General features: G+C 52.0%; 1 protein-coding gene across 2 annotated transcripts in view; it reads right to left on the bottom strand.

The window, feature by feature from the left end:
* Positions 1 to 310: 310 nt before the first annotated feature.
* DTX4 (deltex E3 ubiquitin ligase 4) overlaps positions 311 to 14,726 on the bottom strand; it is a 40,979-nt gene continuing 26,563 nt past the window's right edge. Inside the window, exons 8-9 of one of the 2 annotated variants that reach the window (XM_055424192.2) lie at positions 9,502 to 9,591; positions 312 to 3,951 (exon numbers count right to left, since the gene is read on the bottom strand). In XM_055424192.2, the coding sequence (XP_055280167.2) occupies positions 3,718 to 3,951; positions 9,502 to 9,591 (324 nt within the window). In that variant the 3' untranslated portion in view covers positions 312 to 3,717. Of the gene's footprint in view, positions 3,952 to 9,501; positions 9,592 to 14,726 lie in introns of both variants that reach the window. The other variant, XM_055424193.2, reaches the window with a different exon arrangement.

Genomic DNA, 14,726 nt, shown 5'->3' with positions numbered 1-14,726 from the left:
GGAAACACTGATCCAGATTTCCAAGAAAACCACACTCCACGGACTGTCAGAAACAAGGACACATTTGGGTGACAAAAGCCCCTTTGCAATTGCATTTTATCTTTGTGTTCTCATTCGAATCAGGATTTGAAAAACTGGAGGAGGAAATGGCAACCCACTCCAGTATCCTTGCCTGTGAAATCTCATGTACATAGGAGCCTGGTGGGCGACAGTCCCTGGGGTCGAAGAGTTGGACACCACTTAGCAATTGAGTCCATCTGAAAAACCACAGCCTGTAAGCTGTTGAAACATGCCCGATATTGCGGTCAATGAAGGGAACTTTAAGAAGCAAACACTCACGGTTTTTAAGATGGTCTTTCCCTACTGTTTCACTAATTTCCCCTGCCAGGTCGTCTGTTTCTTTGGAGGAACAAGAAGTCAAAGTAGGTTACTTGGTCAAATGTGTGGGTAAAGAAGATGTAAAAGAGAGTGGAAAAAGGGACTCTCCTGTTCAGCAGAAGGACTTGCGGTTGCTCGCGGACTTGGGGAGGTTTCCCGAGTCCTCACCGGTAGGTGCGCCAATGGACAGAAAGCAGGCTGAGGACAGTTTGCGGTTGTTTTCTGCCGTTTATTGTTCCGCACGTAAACCTCATGAGCACCAGGTGGCGATGTCCACTCACAGAGCAACACCAAGGACTTCAAAACACACCAGTTACAGTGATTTACAACAGGACAGTCACCCGCTCTCCCCCAGAACCACCCCCCCGCCCCACCATCAATGCCAGGGACCACAGACCAGGAAAAGAGGACAGGGCCTTTCCTTGTACCACACAGGACCTCCCCCCAACCATCTCATGCCCACAACACCAGGACGAGCACTTTGGACCAGGCGTGAAACCACAGAGAAGTCCAGGCTTCCCCAAAGGGGGATGAAAACACAAAGGCAACCACACACACACACGATCCACCTTCCAAGGGATGAGCACTAACAGGGTTTGTCTCCAGTCCCACGTGTCCTCCCCGGAGACTCAGGAGGACAGAAACAAGGCTGCTGGTGCTAAGACGATGAGAGGACAGGCGTGGGATTCCCTGCACGCGGCAGGGAACACAGCAGGGCTTCTGGCGGGAGGACTTCCTGCGTCCGAGTGACGGATGCACAGGACCTCTGCTGGCAGGGGTTCTCGCCCAACCCAGGGCTGTACCTTTCCAGGTTGGCATGAGAGAGAGGGAAGAGGCATGCCCCTCCCACCCCGCTCGCCTGGCACAGTGTTAGAAGTGACATGAACGGTTCCCTCTGCCCAGAAAGTCCCACTAGGAGAGCAGCAGATGAGGTAGCCCGCTACGAGCATCTCGGGAAGAGACACAGGCCATCAGTACTATCAGCATCCTGAGAGGGGGAGCCTGGAAGGTGTGAAGACGACTCTCAAAGGGGCACTGCCTGCCTGCCTTTCCCGTGCAGCCTCTTCTTCTGCCCTGGGCTCGGCTCCTTCTCCACCTGCGCCTTCTTCTGCTCGACCCAGGAAATCAGCCTCTCCGCACGGGCCCCTGCCAGTTATCAGTCTCCCATCTTCCTCCACCGGGCGCCACACCTCTGTGTCTACCCGCTGACTCTGGGTGTGTTTCCGCGTTCCTGTGGGTGAGGAGCCCGGAGGGTCCCGGAAAAGGGTGCCGGGCTTACGGTGAGGCCCGTCTCTGGCACAGGGGGGTCCAGCAACGGGCGTGGGCTGACATCAAACGCTGAGGGAGGGCTGTCCTGTTGAGTTTGGATGTTTCCTTCCCGGCTGCGGCAGGAAACTGCCCCGTCATGCGGTGGGCTGGGGGCCAGTCTCCTGGTCTGCTGGTGAGATAAATGACTGATGGGCGAGGCTGGAAGGCCTCCTGCCAGAGCGCCCTTCGCCGGAGCTAACTAATATCCCCAGGGTAACTTGGCGACTAACACTTTCACGTCTTCCGCCACGTGGAGGAGGACGAGCTCAGCACCAGTGTGCCGGAGCGAACCCCCTGGCCGCCCCCCATCAGAATGTCTGCAGGCCCGAGAGCAGGACACTCAGGACCGGTGCTCGGAAAAGCTTCGCTGCCACTTCTAATTTCAGTACCGCATCTGAAGGCTTTTCCATTTCCATTTTTCCAGCATCGAAAACCTTCCAAATACTATGAAATATATGTGTGTGTATATATATATAATATATTATATATATATGTCAGACCCCCAGACACGAGGTATATAAATTCGAATCAGGATCCAGAGCAACTTCCCCCAAAAGCGGAGTTCAGAGAATCCACTTTCAAAGGGGGCAGAATTGGGATTCCTTTCTTCATCCTCCGTCTCTCCTCCCTGAACCCCAACTGTCTCCTTCATGGGAGCCGAAGGGAATGTGGGGGAGGGGACAGGCAGGGTCTTGGGCCACAACCTAGACACAGGTTGGACTGGACCCCAAGGTGGTCCTGACCCTGCTGGGGAAGGGCTGGAGGCTCCCTCATGCGCTGGGCCAGCCTGTCATTGAAGAGGGAGATGAGGGTCCCTGCACCCCCTCCAGACTCATTAGACCATGCGCACGGAGACCTGCTGAGGTCCTCGTGGATGGGCTCAGATCCCACCTTGAGCGAGAGATAATACAAACGGGCCTGTCCACTCCGCACCCTACACATCCCCCAAGCACAGCTCTGTCTCGGTCTGGGTTCACGTTGACTACGTGACGGATGTCAGATGGTGAGGCACATTCATCAACCGCTGCCTGGCTGTTTCATTCCCATCAGAAGTGGGGTCCGACAACTTGCAGAATGTAGAACACGATGGGACCCTCCGCCAACCTGGCCCAGCGGCGGAGCCTGGCCTAGCACCGTGCACACACGCATGCACACACACACATACACACACACGTCCACAGATGGCCCGGAGCCCACTCTGGGCTCCACTCACAGTGACTGGATGAATCACACAGAATCTCTGAGCTGGTCTGGGATGAGCTGGAAGAGTTGGGCGCCTCTCCCTGAGGACTAATTCAGACGCTAGGTGGGACGCAGGCTCTGGTCTGATCAGAGAAGGGTGGGAGACATCGTGCCCCAGAGAGGAATCCCAGTGTCCCTCCGTCTGCATAAGAGAATCGGATGCCTCTTTGGACAGGGAAGAGGGGCGAGCAGGAGGCATGATCAGCCAGGGCCACGATGGGAGCTGAGATGCTCCCAGCAGCCCTCGCTGCTTGGACCCTCTTGGCGAGAAGCACTTCCTCGCTGTACATTGAGGCATCGGCTGCGGATGTCACAGCGGCTTAGTGGTTCACCCCGTGCCCCTCAGTCTTGCACAGTGAGAGCTCCTCACCTCCAGGGGAGGAGAGAAAAGCAGAAACTCCACTCTCCAAGCAGAGTGGAAGCAGCGAGAAGCCGGCCGAGGCGGGCACCTCGGGCTTCACAAGGCCAGGGTAAGGGGTGCCCGTAACCCAAGTGTGCTGACCGTGCCGCCTGATGGGGGGTGGGGGTTGAGGGGAGGAGTCCCTGCTTACCCAGCACCAAAACTCCACGGGAACAGACGGAGGGCAGCCCTCACCCTGTCCCGTGGCCCCTGCGTGTTGGATGAGGTTTGTGAATGACATCCCCTTATTGACTCTGGCTCCCCGCTGTGAGAGGGGAGAGGCTCGGGAGGGCACAGCACCAACTTCCACCCTGACTCTCCCTACTTCCTGCCCTGTGTTCCCCCGATCCCTGCCACTCCGAAGCCCCATCCCACCCCCCACCCCCAGCTCAGTCCTTCTCCTGGGCAGCACTGTCCTCAGAAATGCCTTGGGCGGCCAGCTCGGCCAGCACGTTATCCAGGTAGTTGGCGTCTGGGTAGCCGTGGCCGGTGAGGTTAGAGCCGAACTCTGTCTTGTGATGGACCTCATTCCAGATGACAGTGTCTGACTCGCCCGTGGTGCTGGATGTCCCAATGGCGAAGATGAGGCGGCGGTCCCAGGCCACGAGCAACAGCTTCAGGACCTGAGAGAAAACAGGGGAGATCAGAGTCAGACACACCGTGCTGGTCAAAGACCATCCATAGGGAGGACACTCTCCCCACCCTGGGGTCCCAGCCCCGCCCAAACGACAGTGCTCCAAGAATCACAGGGAATGGATGGGAATTGGGAAGTGGAGTCAGGGACCTGGCAGGTTCAGTCTTGACTCTGTCACGGACCAACCGTGTGGCCTTAGACAAGTTACATGACCTCTCTGAGCTTTCAGTGGTACCACTTGCCCCCAAAGGTTGTGAGCATCTTAGGGGACCCTGCATGCAGAGTGCTTTCACAGCAGTGCCTGGCATATCCACTCAACTACTGTTAGGGCCCAGCATCACACACGCCAAGTCACTTCACTCATGTCCAGCTCTTTGTGATCCCAGGGACCATAGGCCACCAGGCTCCTCTGTCCATGGGATTCTCCAGGCAAGAATACTGGAGTGGGTTGCCATTTCCTGCTTCAGGGGATCTTCCCGACCCAGGGATTGAACACACATCTCTTACATCTCCTGCGCTAGCAGGTAGGTTCTTTACTGCTAGCACCACCTGGGAAACCAGCATCATAGCTGCATTTTAAAAGCTGGGATCTAGGAACTCAAGGCTCTTATGAACAATCTGAGGTCTTCTGAGCCATGCCCACCACTACCAGCACCAGTATGTGGCATTAACTGATTGACAGCTAAAGCTGTGCAACGCTTCTTCAGGGTACGGTACAAGTGTTCTGACCTTCTCCAGGCCATTTCATAGTTATTTTTTCATCTGGTCCCTACAACCACCCTTGGCTGTGAGGCTCAGATGGGAAATTCTAGTGCCAGGTCTGGCGGGTGCTATCATTACCTCTGAGTTATGGGTGAGGCTCAGAGAGGTGTGAGGACTTGCAGAATGTTTCGATTCAGCTACACTGAAAAACAATCTTGGTTCAGGAAGACAAACGCCTGACACCCTGACCAGTGTGAAGAAGGCACCTGATAAAAATGCATTGGGTTCAAAACTGAATGGCTATGAACATGTTGTGAACTGGAGGTGAGGAATCTTAATAGATCAGACTGGCAGGGGCTTCCTAGTGGCCCCGTGGTAAAGAGTCTGCCTGCCGGTGCAGGTGATGTGGGTTCGGTTCCTGGGCCAGGAGAATCTCACAAGCCTCGGAGCTCGTGAGCCACGACCATTAGGATCCGCAACTACGAAGACCTTGTGCCCCAACGACGGAAGCTCCTGCACCCCAGAGCCTGTGCTCGGCAATAATAGAAGGCACTGCAGCTAGAGAAAAGTCTGTGTGGTGAAGAGCCCGCATGAAGACCCAACACAGTTGAAGAAAAAGAAAAGGCTGGAAGATGCTGACGGTAAGAGCCACCATTTCCTGACTGCTTACTTACTAAGTGCCAGGCTCTGGTTCATCTAATGGTCCTAAGAGTTGGCTACAACAGGATGCTCATTATCCCTTCTCTGCGGAAGAGGAAACAGGTTTGGAAGATAACAGATGTGTCTGGGTCATGCAGCTCAAAAGTGCCAGAGCGGGCTCTGACTTCAGGACTGCTTGCCTTTACATTCTGGTCTCAGGCATGACTCTGCCGACCCGCAGGTGGGTGTCAGGATCGATTTCATGGAGGGGATGCTTATGAGCTGAGTTTCAGAGAGCAGGTAGGATTTGATGTGTATTAATAGAGAAGAATGTACAGGCACAGGAAAGACATATCATCCAAGGCATAGATCACTGCTGCCACCACACTGGGCATTTCACAAAATGCTTATTGTTATTGTTGATTAGTTGTTAAGTTTCATCCAACTCTTCTGTGACCCCACGGACTGCAGCCTGCCTGGCTCCTCCGTCCATAGAATTTCCTAAGCTAGAACACTGGAGTAGATTGCCATTTCCTTTTCTAGGGAATTGTCCCAACCCAGGGATCAAACCCACGTCTCCTGCCTTGGCCAGTGGAGTCTTTACCACTGAGCCACCAGGGAAGCCTTTCATCAATGCTGTATGTGCAAGTCACGCAACTGTATTCTACTCAGTGACTCCTTGGACTGTAGCCTGCCAAGCTCCTCCATCCATGGGATTCTCCAGGCAAGAGTACTGGAGTGGGTTGCCATTTCCTCCTCCAGGGGATTTTCCTGAACCAGGGATTGAACCTGGGTCTCCCGCATTGCAGGCAGATTCTTCACAGATGTGAAGAAACTCTTCACAAGAATTCTTCATTTAACTCTTACAATATCCTGTCCACACAGCCAGAAATGATCACACTCTTTCAAACATTAGGAGACTGAGACTTAAATCAACTTCATGTACATTTCCCACATGTGGTAAACGGCAGGACTAGGCTTTGGAGCCAGGCTGGTCTGGGTTCAAAGCTTATGCTCTATCACCTTGCTCTGCAAAGGAGCCCACAGTGAGGGTCGGGAGCAGCAGGCATGGGGGGATAAGGATGAGAAATTGGTGGGAAGGGGCAATTTAGACCCAAACTGTGGGAGGCCTCGTCTACGGAACTGAGAAAACCATCCTTGTAAAGAAGGAGGGAAACCATCCTAACAGTTTTGTGTTGTTTTCTCTCACTTCATTTCTGTTAAACAAAGGAGACTGACATGGGAAACTGTGTTTCAGGATCACTGTTCTGGTGACAGATAACTAGTTTGGAGAATTAGGAAAAGATTCAAGTGGTTTGGAGGGCAGTGCAGGGAGGAATGTGTGGCTCAGGGCCAGAATCTACGATGTTCATGCTCCCAACATGGTTCCAGGGATACAGAGCATAATAAGCCCCTGAGATACGAGTGAGTTCTGTTTGGATAGCGCATCTGTAAGTTCAAGGCATTCATAAGTCCAACCCAACTAACACAAACAGCTATACAGTACTGTACCATAATAGTAGCTTATAATACTTTTCACACAAATATTACATAAAAAAACAAACAAAAAATAAGGAAAACATTTTTAATCTTACAGTGCAGTACCTCGGATGTGAGAGTTGGACTATAAAGAAAGCTGAGTGCCAAAGAATTGATACTTTTGAACTGTGGTGTTGGAGAAGACTCTTGAGAGTCCCTTGGACTGCAAGGAGATCCAACCAGTCCATCCTAAAGGAGATCAGTCCTGGGTGTTCATTGGAAGGACTGATACTGAAGCTGAAACTCCAATATTTGGCCACCTGATGCGAAGAGCTGACTCATTTGAAAAGACCCTGATGCTGGGAGGGATTGGGGGCAGGAGGAGAAGGGGACGACAGAGGATGAGATGGCTGGACGGCATCATCGACTCAACGGACATGAGTTTGAGTAAACTCCGGGAGTTGGTGATGGACAGGGAGGCCTGGCGCGCTGCGATTCATGGGGTCACAAAGAGTCGAACCTGACTGAGCAACTGAACTGAACTGAACAGCACCTTGAAAAGCATAGTACGACAGCTATCACACAGGGGCCGGCATCGAGTGGACAGGCAAGAGCCACTGATTACAGGAAGGAGAGGATGTGGGAGGCGATGGAGCTGAGGGTCTGTCAGCAACAGGAGACGGGGGTGAGCTGCAATGTCACTCACGCCTGATGCTGTGGAACACATACTCCCATCTTCAAAAGTTCACAACTTGAAGGTTCGAATGTAGAGGACTTAGTGTATGTCATTAACATAAAGAAGGACACCTGGTGGAGAAACAGCTCTTGGCAAGAAGATTCGCGTTTTAACCACAGGACTTGATGGTGGAGTCGTTTAGCCAGCAGTTGGGGCTGTAGGTCTTGGGTGTAGAGACTTGTTGGCTCTGGGCAAACAGGTACCAGGACTGGCCCTGGCTCCTAATCTGGGGACACTGCGCTGGGTACCTCTTTAGGATGACGTGGTTTATTCTCTTATTGTCTCAGACTCTCCCCTTCTCCCCCCGTGAGAGACTCTAGGCACGCTCTTTGCCGAGGAGCCTCCTGGTAAGCAGGACACCAGCTCCTGGTCTGGCTTGCTCATGACTTGCAGGAGCCTATGAAAGGTATAGGCTTTCCTGGTGGTGCAGATGGTAAAGAATCTGCTTCCCAATCCAGAAGATGTGGGTTCAATCCCTGGGTCTGGAAGATCCCCTGGAGGAGGAAATGGCAACCCACTCCAGTATTCTTGCCTGGGAAATCCCACGGACAGAGGAGGCTGGTGGGCTACAGTCCATGGGGTCACAAAAGAGTCAGACACAACTTAGCAACTAAACAGCATGAGCAGAAGTAACAAGCTTCAGGGGGAAGCTTTGATTGGATTGTACACTACACTTGGATTCTCTCTTGGTCCTCTGCCCTATTCCATGGGGAGGGGATTGACCAAGGAAGCAAATCTCTTTCTCCCTGAAGTTTAAAACCGGATCCGTGAAAGCTGACCCTCAGCAGCCACTGAGCCATGGTCAGTAACACGCAAACTGCATGAGAAATAAACGCTGGCTGGAGGAAGCCGCCGAGATTTAGAGGCTGTTTGTTACGTGCCATGACCTAGAGAGAGCTAACAAGGACACACCTCTTGGCCAATAAATCAGCAGTTCTTTTCGCTTTTGTGATCAGGTAAGATTTTTTTAAAACCCAGTGATTTTTCTGGCCTTATCCACAGAAAAAATGAACATGAAGTTGTAATTCTAACTTTAGAGTTCATGGAACCACTGAAGCCTCCCCAGGAATCCCTAGGAATCCAGAAACCCAGCGATTTTTTCCTCTGCTCTTTTGGGGAAAGTCAAAGTGTTTATTGACTGAGTCCCTAGTAGCTCAGTGGTAAAGAATCTGCCTGCCAATGCCAGCAACTTGGGTTGGATCCCTGGGTCGAGAAGATCCCCCGAAGGAAATGGCAACCCACTCCAATATTCTTGCCTGGAAAATCCCGTGGACAGGGAAGGTTAGTGGGCTACAGTCCATGGGGTCACAAAGAGTCAGCCATGACTTAGCAACTAAATAACAACAAAAATCTTCATTGCAGAAAAAAGTAAAATGCCACAAATTAAGATCCTTGCCCCAGAGCAGTGCCTCCCAAGCGTTCAGGTGCTGTCAGCCCCCCTGAGATCTGGGTAAATGAAGTGGTTCTAAGGCCCTGTATTTACATCGAGCTCCCAGGTGTTGCTAGTCGTGCTCTTCCCAGGACCTGCCATTAAGCAGCAAAGCTCTAGAGGAGGAACCTAAAATAGATGAATTATTGCCTGTAAAATCCGGGAGAGAAAAAAGCCAAAAGTCCAGCCCCCACCATCCTACAAAAGCAAAATTGTAATCATATCTCTTCACTCCTCTAGCTAACTCCACTACGACTTGGGACTTTTTTTTTTTTTTTTGGATCCAGACCACTTGTAAAGTCTTTATTGAATCTGTTACAATATTGCTTCTGTTTTCATTTTGGTGATTTGGCTGCAAGGCATCGGGGATCTTAGTTTCCTGACCAGGAATCGAACCTGCGCCCTTGCATGGGAAGGCAGAGTTTTGACGCTGGACCATCAGGGAAGTCTCTCTTGGTGACTTGATTACATGGGCATGTAGAGCTAAGAGACCCAGTTCTGCTCAGCACCGCCGGGAGAAGAGCTGGGGCCGGGACGCCGACACCTGCCCTCACCTTTCTCCCTTTCTCGCTGTCCGGGAGGTAACAGTGCCGAGGGAAGCCACGGGCGCTGAAGCTTTTCCCAGGATTTGGGTGTTCCGGCCCCTGAAAGCAGCAAAAAGAGAGTAAAGAGTATTTTTAAAAGTTTTTCAGATAAGGGTTGTGATTGATCCAAATACTGATGGATCCACATATTATTATCCTTACAATAATAGCCATCGAGTCTAGACAGAGAACAGACCCAAGCAGTGACAGGGTGGTGGTTTAACACATACTGGGGTCCTTGGACCCGGGTCAGGACTCAGAGAGGGGTGCCTCCCAGCTGTGTGAGCCGCAGTCGCCGTCCCTGAGGCTGTCGGTGTCCCAGCCCTCACGGAGGGAAGAGGTGCGATGCTCCCCTTGTAGGACATGATGTCAGATGAGCCTGGCGCACTCTCAGAGCCCAGGAGCTGTTAATATCATCCTGGTCAGCATCTCTTCCAGCTTTTTTGTGTCACAAAAGAGGAGAACTGCAGCCCCAGAGGTTAAATGACTCCTGTGACGTTAACGGCTTCGCCAGAACCTCAGCCCAGGTTTCCTGGTGCGTACTCTGGACTGTTTAATCGCTGAACTGCTCAGAATGACCCAAGTGCTTCTGAGCTCTGAGCCAAGAGCCGAGAGATCAGAATGATCCGAATGACTCTCGGGGATTTTCTCCTGGGTCCTCAAGGGTGTCGGTCTGTTTCCTTATTGAATGATATGCCTTGGCATCTGCATGACTAAAAATCTCCTAAGATTTCAACTGTCACCACCCAACACCCCTGTGAAGCAAGCCGTCTCAGGCCACCAGGTGGGAAAGAAACTGAAGCAGAGTTTAGCCAAAAGCCAGTCTTCCTAATCACGGTTCAGAACATTCTACAGGCCCGTTTGAGAAGCTCATGAAAAATGAGGGATTTCCTCCCAGTATCAATACGCATATTTCCCCCTACACACACGTGCTTCTGTATCATTTCTGAGCAGCCCAGCCCCTCCTCACAGAGGATGAAACCCTGTTTTAAAATCCCTCTAGACAAAGCCAATGTAATATGGATGATTCCACACCGCTCCTGCACAAGCTCTCACACAGGAGACCAGCAACTGTCTCCCGGCTGAGCAAAAGAATGACTGAGCAAATGAGTCGTAACCAAACTGCAAGAAAGCACAGGTTTCCCACTTTCCCCACTACACACGCCCGCTCCAAAACGATTTAAAAATCATGCGATTAAAACGAAACTGAATCGCATGCTTCAGACTGGCTATGATTTTGCAAACTGAGCAGCAGGAGTCCAGTGAGGCCTCAGGGAAGGAGAGATTACAGGGCTTGGAAAGAGGCAGCAGCGTCTTCTGGGAGACGCAGGACCGGATGCTTCTGAATTTCCCGTTCACGTGAAAGCGCATTGACAACATTTCCGCAGCCAAGGCTGTTTCGGAGCCAGGCTGGATGACTGGGGGCCAATTCCGACCGCGGCTCCGCTCCTCTCTCATGCCCAGGACTTGTCTGTTATGTGGCCAATGCAGACGCCTGCGTAGCACCAGCTAAGCTCAGCAGTCACGACTTGCCCTGGGCCCGCTCACAGCTTCTCCCCCGGAGAATCGTCTCCTGCTGGGAAGGCAGAGCTTACAGGTCCTCACTTCGCATGACAGCCCAAGCCCACGTGACCCTTGGAGTCTCCAGGGATGGACGTGGCATGGAAGACACAGCCACCGACTCTCGGGGGAGGGTCAGGACAGTGCCCAGATGTGTGCCCTTCAACACAAGCCTGGGTTTTCCTGGGGGAGCTGTGGTGCCTACAGGGGCGGCAGGTGGGTGCCTCTGGACCGACATGCAGGCTCTCCACCCTCTGGTCCTGAAGCCTGGAAAAACACCGCATACTCCCAAGTGGTTTCCCCACCCCGAACTTTGCCACCTGCAGTCTGTCCTGCTCCCCACCAAGGCCACGGGCTGTTTCTCAGGATTCCCATATTTCCATTCATTTCCCCATGGGCCCCCTCGGCAGCCCTAGAGTCATCCCTGAAGTCTCATTTGTCCTCACATCCAACCACATTGCCCTGGTCCAGAGCCCTCCTGGGGTCACTGCCGGAAGCAGTGGTCCCCTAACTGGTCAGTGAGGTCATCTCGACTCTTTGGCCAGACTGGCTTTGCTAAAACATCATCCCAACCACGTGAACTCCCATGATCTTAGCCACCCGTCCAACGACCTTCAAGGACCAGCTGTGTCCCCGGCCTATCGAGGAGAGTCCGCAGACCCCACCCCAGTGGTCAGGGCCTCCCCGGATCGGGTCACTGTCTCCCCCCGCACCTGCTCCCTCCTCCTCCCCACCACTCGGGCAACTCAACCCAAATTAAACTTTTTTACGGGCCTCCTACGGCCCTCCTGTCTCTCCTCTGAAACTCCGCTGTACCTGCCAACTGAAAAATGTTCTCCTTTATGGTCGCCAGGGGGGAGGAATGGAGGGAAAGGCTAGTTAGGGAGTCTGGGATGGACATGCACACACTGCTGTATTTAAAAAGGACAGCCAACAAGGACCTACTGTACAGCACGTGCAGCTCTGTTCAATGTTAGGTGGCAGCCTGGATGGGAGGGGAGAACGGATACGTGTCCATGTGTGACTGAGTCCCTTTGCTGCTTGTCTGCAGCTGTCACAGCACTGTTAATTGGCTCTATCCCGTTATGGGGTTCCCATGTGGCTCAACTGGTAAAGGCTCTGCCTGCAAAGCGGGAGACCTGGGTTCGATTGGGAAGATCCCCTGGAGAAGGGAAAGGCTACCCGCTCCACTATTCTGGCCTGGAAAACTCCATGGATAGTCCACGGGGTTGCAAAGAGTCGGACAGGACTGAGCAACGTTCACTTTCACTTTCCATATCCCAGGATAAACTAAAAAGTCAAAGAAATAATAAAACGCTAAAAACTTTCTCTTCCATTTCTTCATATCTTTGCTCTAACGAGGAACCTGCCCCAGAAAGGCTCCGCTGACTCTCCCAGACAGACAGACAGACAGACATAGGCCCCCTTCCTTGCCCTGAGAAGTAGGATTCTCAAAAATGATGGGGGCCAGGTACTGAGCACCATGTTCCTGTGCTCGGGACCTTCCTGTGCTCACACAAACATTATCATCCATCTTTACAAACCCCCGCATATTGGCTTGCTGGTTGTGCAGATAAAGAAATACGGCTCAGGAGAGTCAAGCGGCCAAGGTCCGAAATCCCCTGCGAAGGAGGAGATCATCCAAGGATCAGAACCCGGGCCCGTCAGACGCGGAAGCCCTTGTCTTGTCCCTGCGCCTTTGTCCACCCTGCTTTCCACCGCTTGTACCAACGGTGCCCGTCAGCGTTTACTCTAGAGCTTGGGACGCATACTTATTTCTTCCTGACTAGCTGGTAAGCCCTTCATAGAGGAACCGTGTTTTCATTCAGTTCGTCTGCAGGCTGTTCTTCCCAGTCCCACTACAGTGGGGACTTTGGAGGAGTAGAGATTGCGTCTGCGTCACTCACCACTCATCCTCTAGCACCTAGTTTGGCCTACGGTTGACACTCAAATACTCGTTAAATAGAAGATAAGAGGGAGGAAGGCAAGGAGAAGGAGGAGAGGAGAGTAAACAGTAAACACCTGGTGAACAGAGGGATCCAGGGAGCCCCTAGAACACGCAGGAAAGGCTTCCGCGTGTCAGGGAAGGGGCCCATTTGTATCTGTTGCTGTCGTGTCCGACTCTGCGACCCCGGGGACCGCGGCCCGCCAGGCTCCTCTGTCCATGGCACTCTCCAGGCAAGAGTACTGGCCTGGGTTGCCATTTCCTTCTCCAGGGGATCTTCCTGGACCGGGAGTCAAACCCACATCTCCTGTGTTAGCAGGTGGATTCTTTACCACTAAGCCAGCTGGGAAACCCCACATTGGTATTTACTGCCTGGGAAATTGTTCAGTTTCTTCCTATGGGCTGTCTTTAGAAGAATCACAAGAAGAAAGACACGCCCACCAAAGTCAAGGACTATCAACTTACACATGCAAATACTGTCTGACAAAAGAGATTCCACTTCTAGAAAATTATTCTATGGAGTTACTCACAGGCGTGAGAGGTTATTCATTATGGCATTATTTGTTAAAGCAAAAGGTTGGAAACAATCCATACGCCCATCACATGGAGACTGCTGAATACAAATTATGGTCCCTTTATACAAGGGATGATTATGCAAAGCTAAGCAAGAATGTGGAATTTCTCTCTCTACGGACATGGGAAGATCTACAGATTATATTGTGCATTGAAAATACAGCTTGCAGAACAATGTGGTCGATACGTCACCCTTTGTGTGAAGCCGGGAGGAGTGGAAGAAGTCTTTGTTGCAAAGGCACAAAGAACCCTGGAAGGATGCGTAAGAAAGCAAGGACAGCGGTGGTGAGGGGCGAGGGTGAGACTGGATAGGGGGGCCCCAGAGTGGGGAGACTGCACAGCATAACATCGTCTTAGCAGCTCAGGCTGCTCTAACAGAATGACAGCAAAAACAACAGACATTCATTTTTCACAGTTCCTGAGGCTGGGGAGTTTAAGACCAAGGTGTTGGCAGACTCAGCGTCTGATGAGACTCTACCATGTAAATTGTTTGCTTTCACAGGTTCACAGCTGGAGACCAAGTGGCCTCAGGATGAATTATAAATTCAATCTCGTTCTGATTTAGATGATATTTTAAAAGACTTTGGACCTAGATTTTAAAGTGCACACTGGGGCCCTTCCTTGGCGGTCCTGGGGCTAACACTCTGCACTACCAAAGCAGAGGACCTGAGTTCGATCCCTGGTCAGCGAACCAGATCCCACGTCAGGGAACTAGATCCCATAAGCCACAAGGAAGACCCAGAGCAGCCAAATAAACAAATAAACACTTCTAAAAAAAGAATTAGAGTGGGTACTGGACTGTGCTAAGACTTTGAGGACTACCGGGACGGAATGAATGTATTTTGTGGGCAGGAAGGACACAGATTGTCAGAAGCCAGGGCAAAAAGCTATAGATTGAAAATCTGGGTTCCCACCACAATTAATATGTTGAAATCTCACCCCCAGTGTGATGGTATTAGGAGGTGGGAGTGTTCCGCGGTGGGCAATTAGGGGAAGCCATCATGAATGGGGTTTTGTGTGTGTGTGCGTGTGTGTGTGTTGGTTGCTCAGTCGTGTCCGACTCTTTGCAACTCCATGGACTGTAGCCCACCAGACTCCGCCATCCCTGGGATTCTCC

Source organism: Moschus berezovskii, chromosome 14 (assembly GCF_049115385.1).
Source record: "Moschus berezovskii isolate FMDL1 chromosome 14, NW_MosBer_1.0, whole genome shotgun sequence".
Lineage (NCBI taxonomy): Eukaryota > Metazoa > Chordata > Mammalia > Artiodactyla > Moschidae > Moschus > Moschus berezovskii.
Note: the sequence above shows the minus strand (reverse complement) of the source record. Positions and strands in the feature narration are given on the sequence as shown.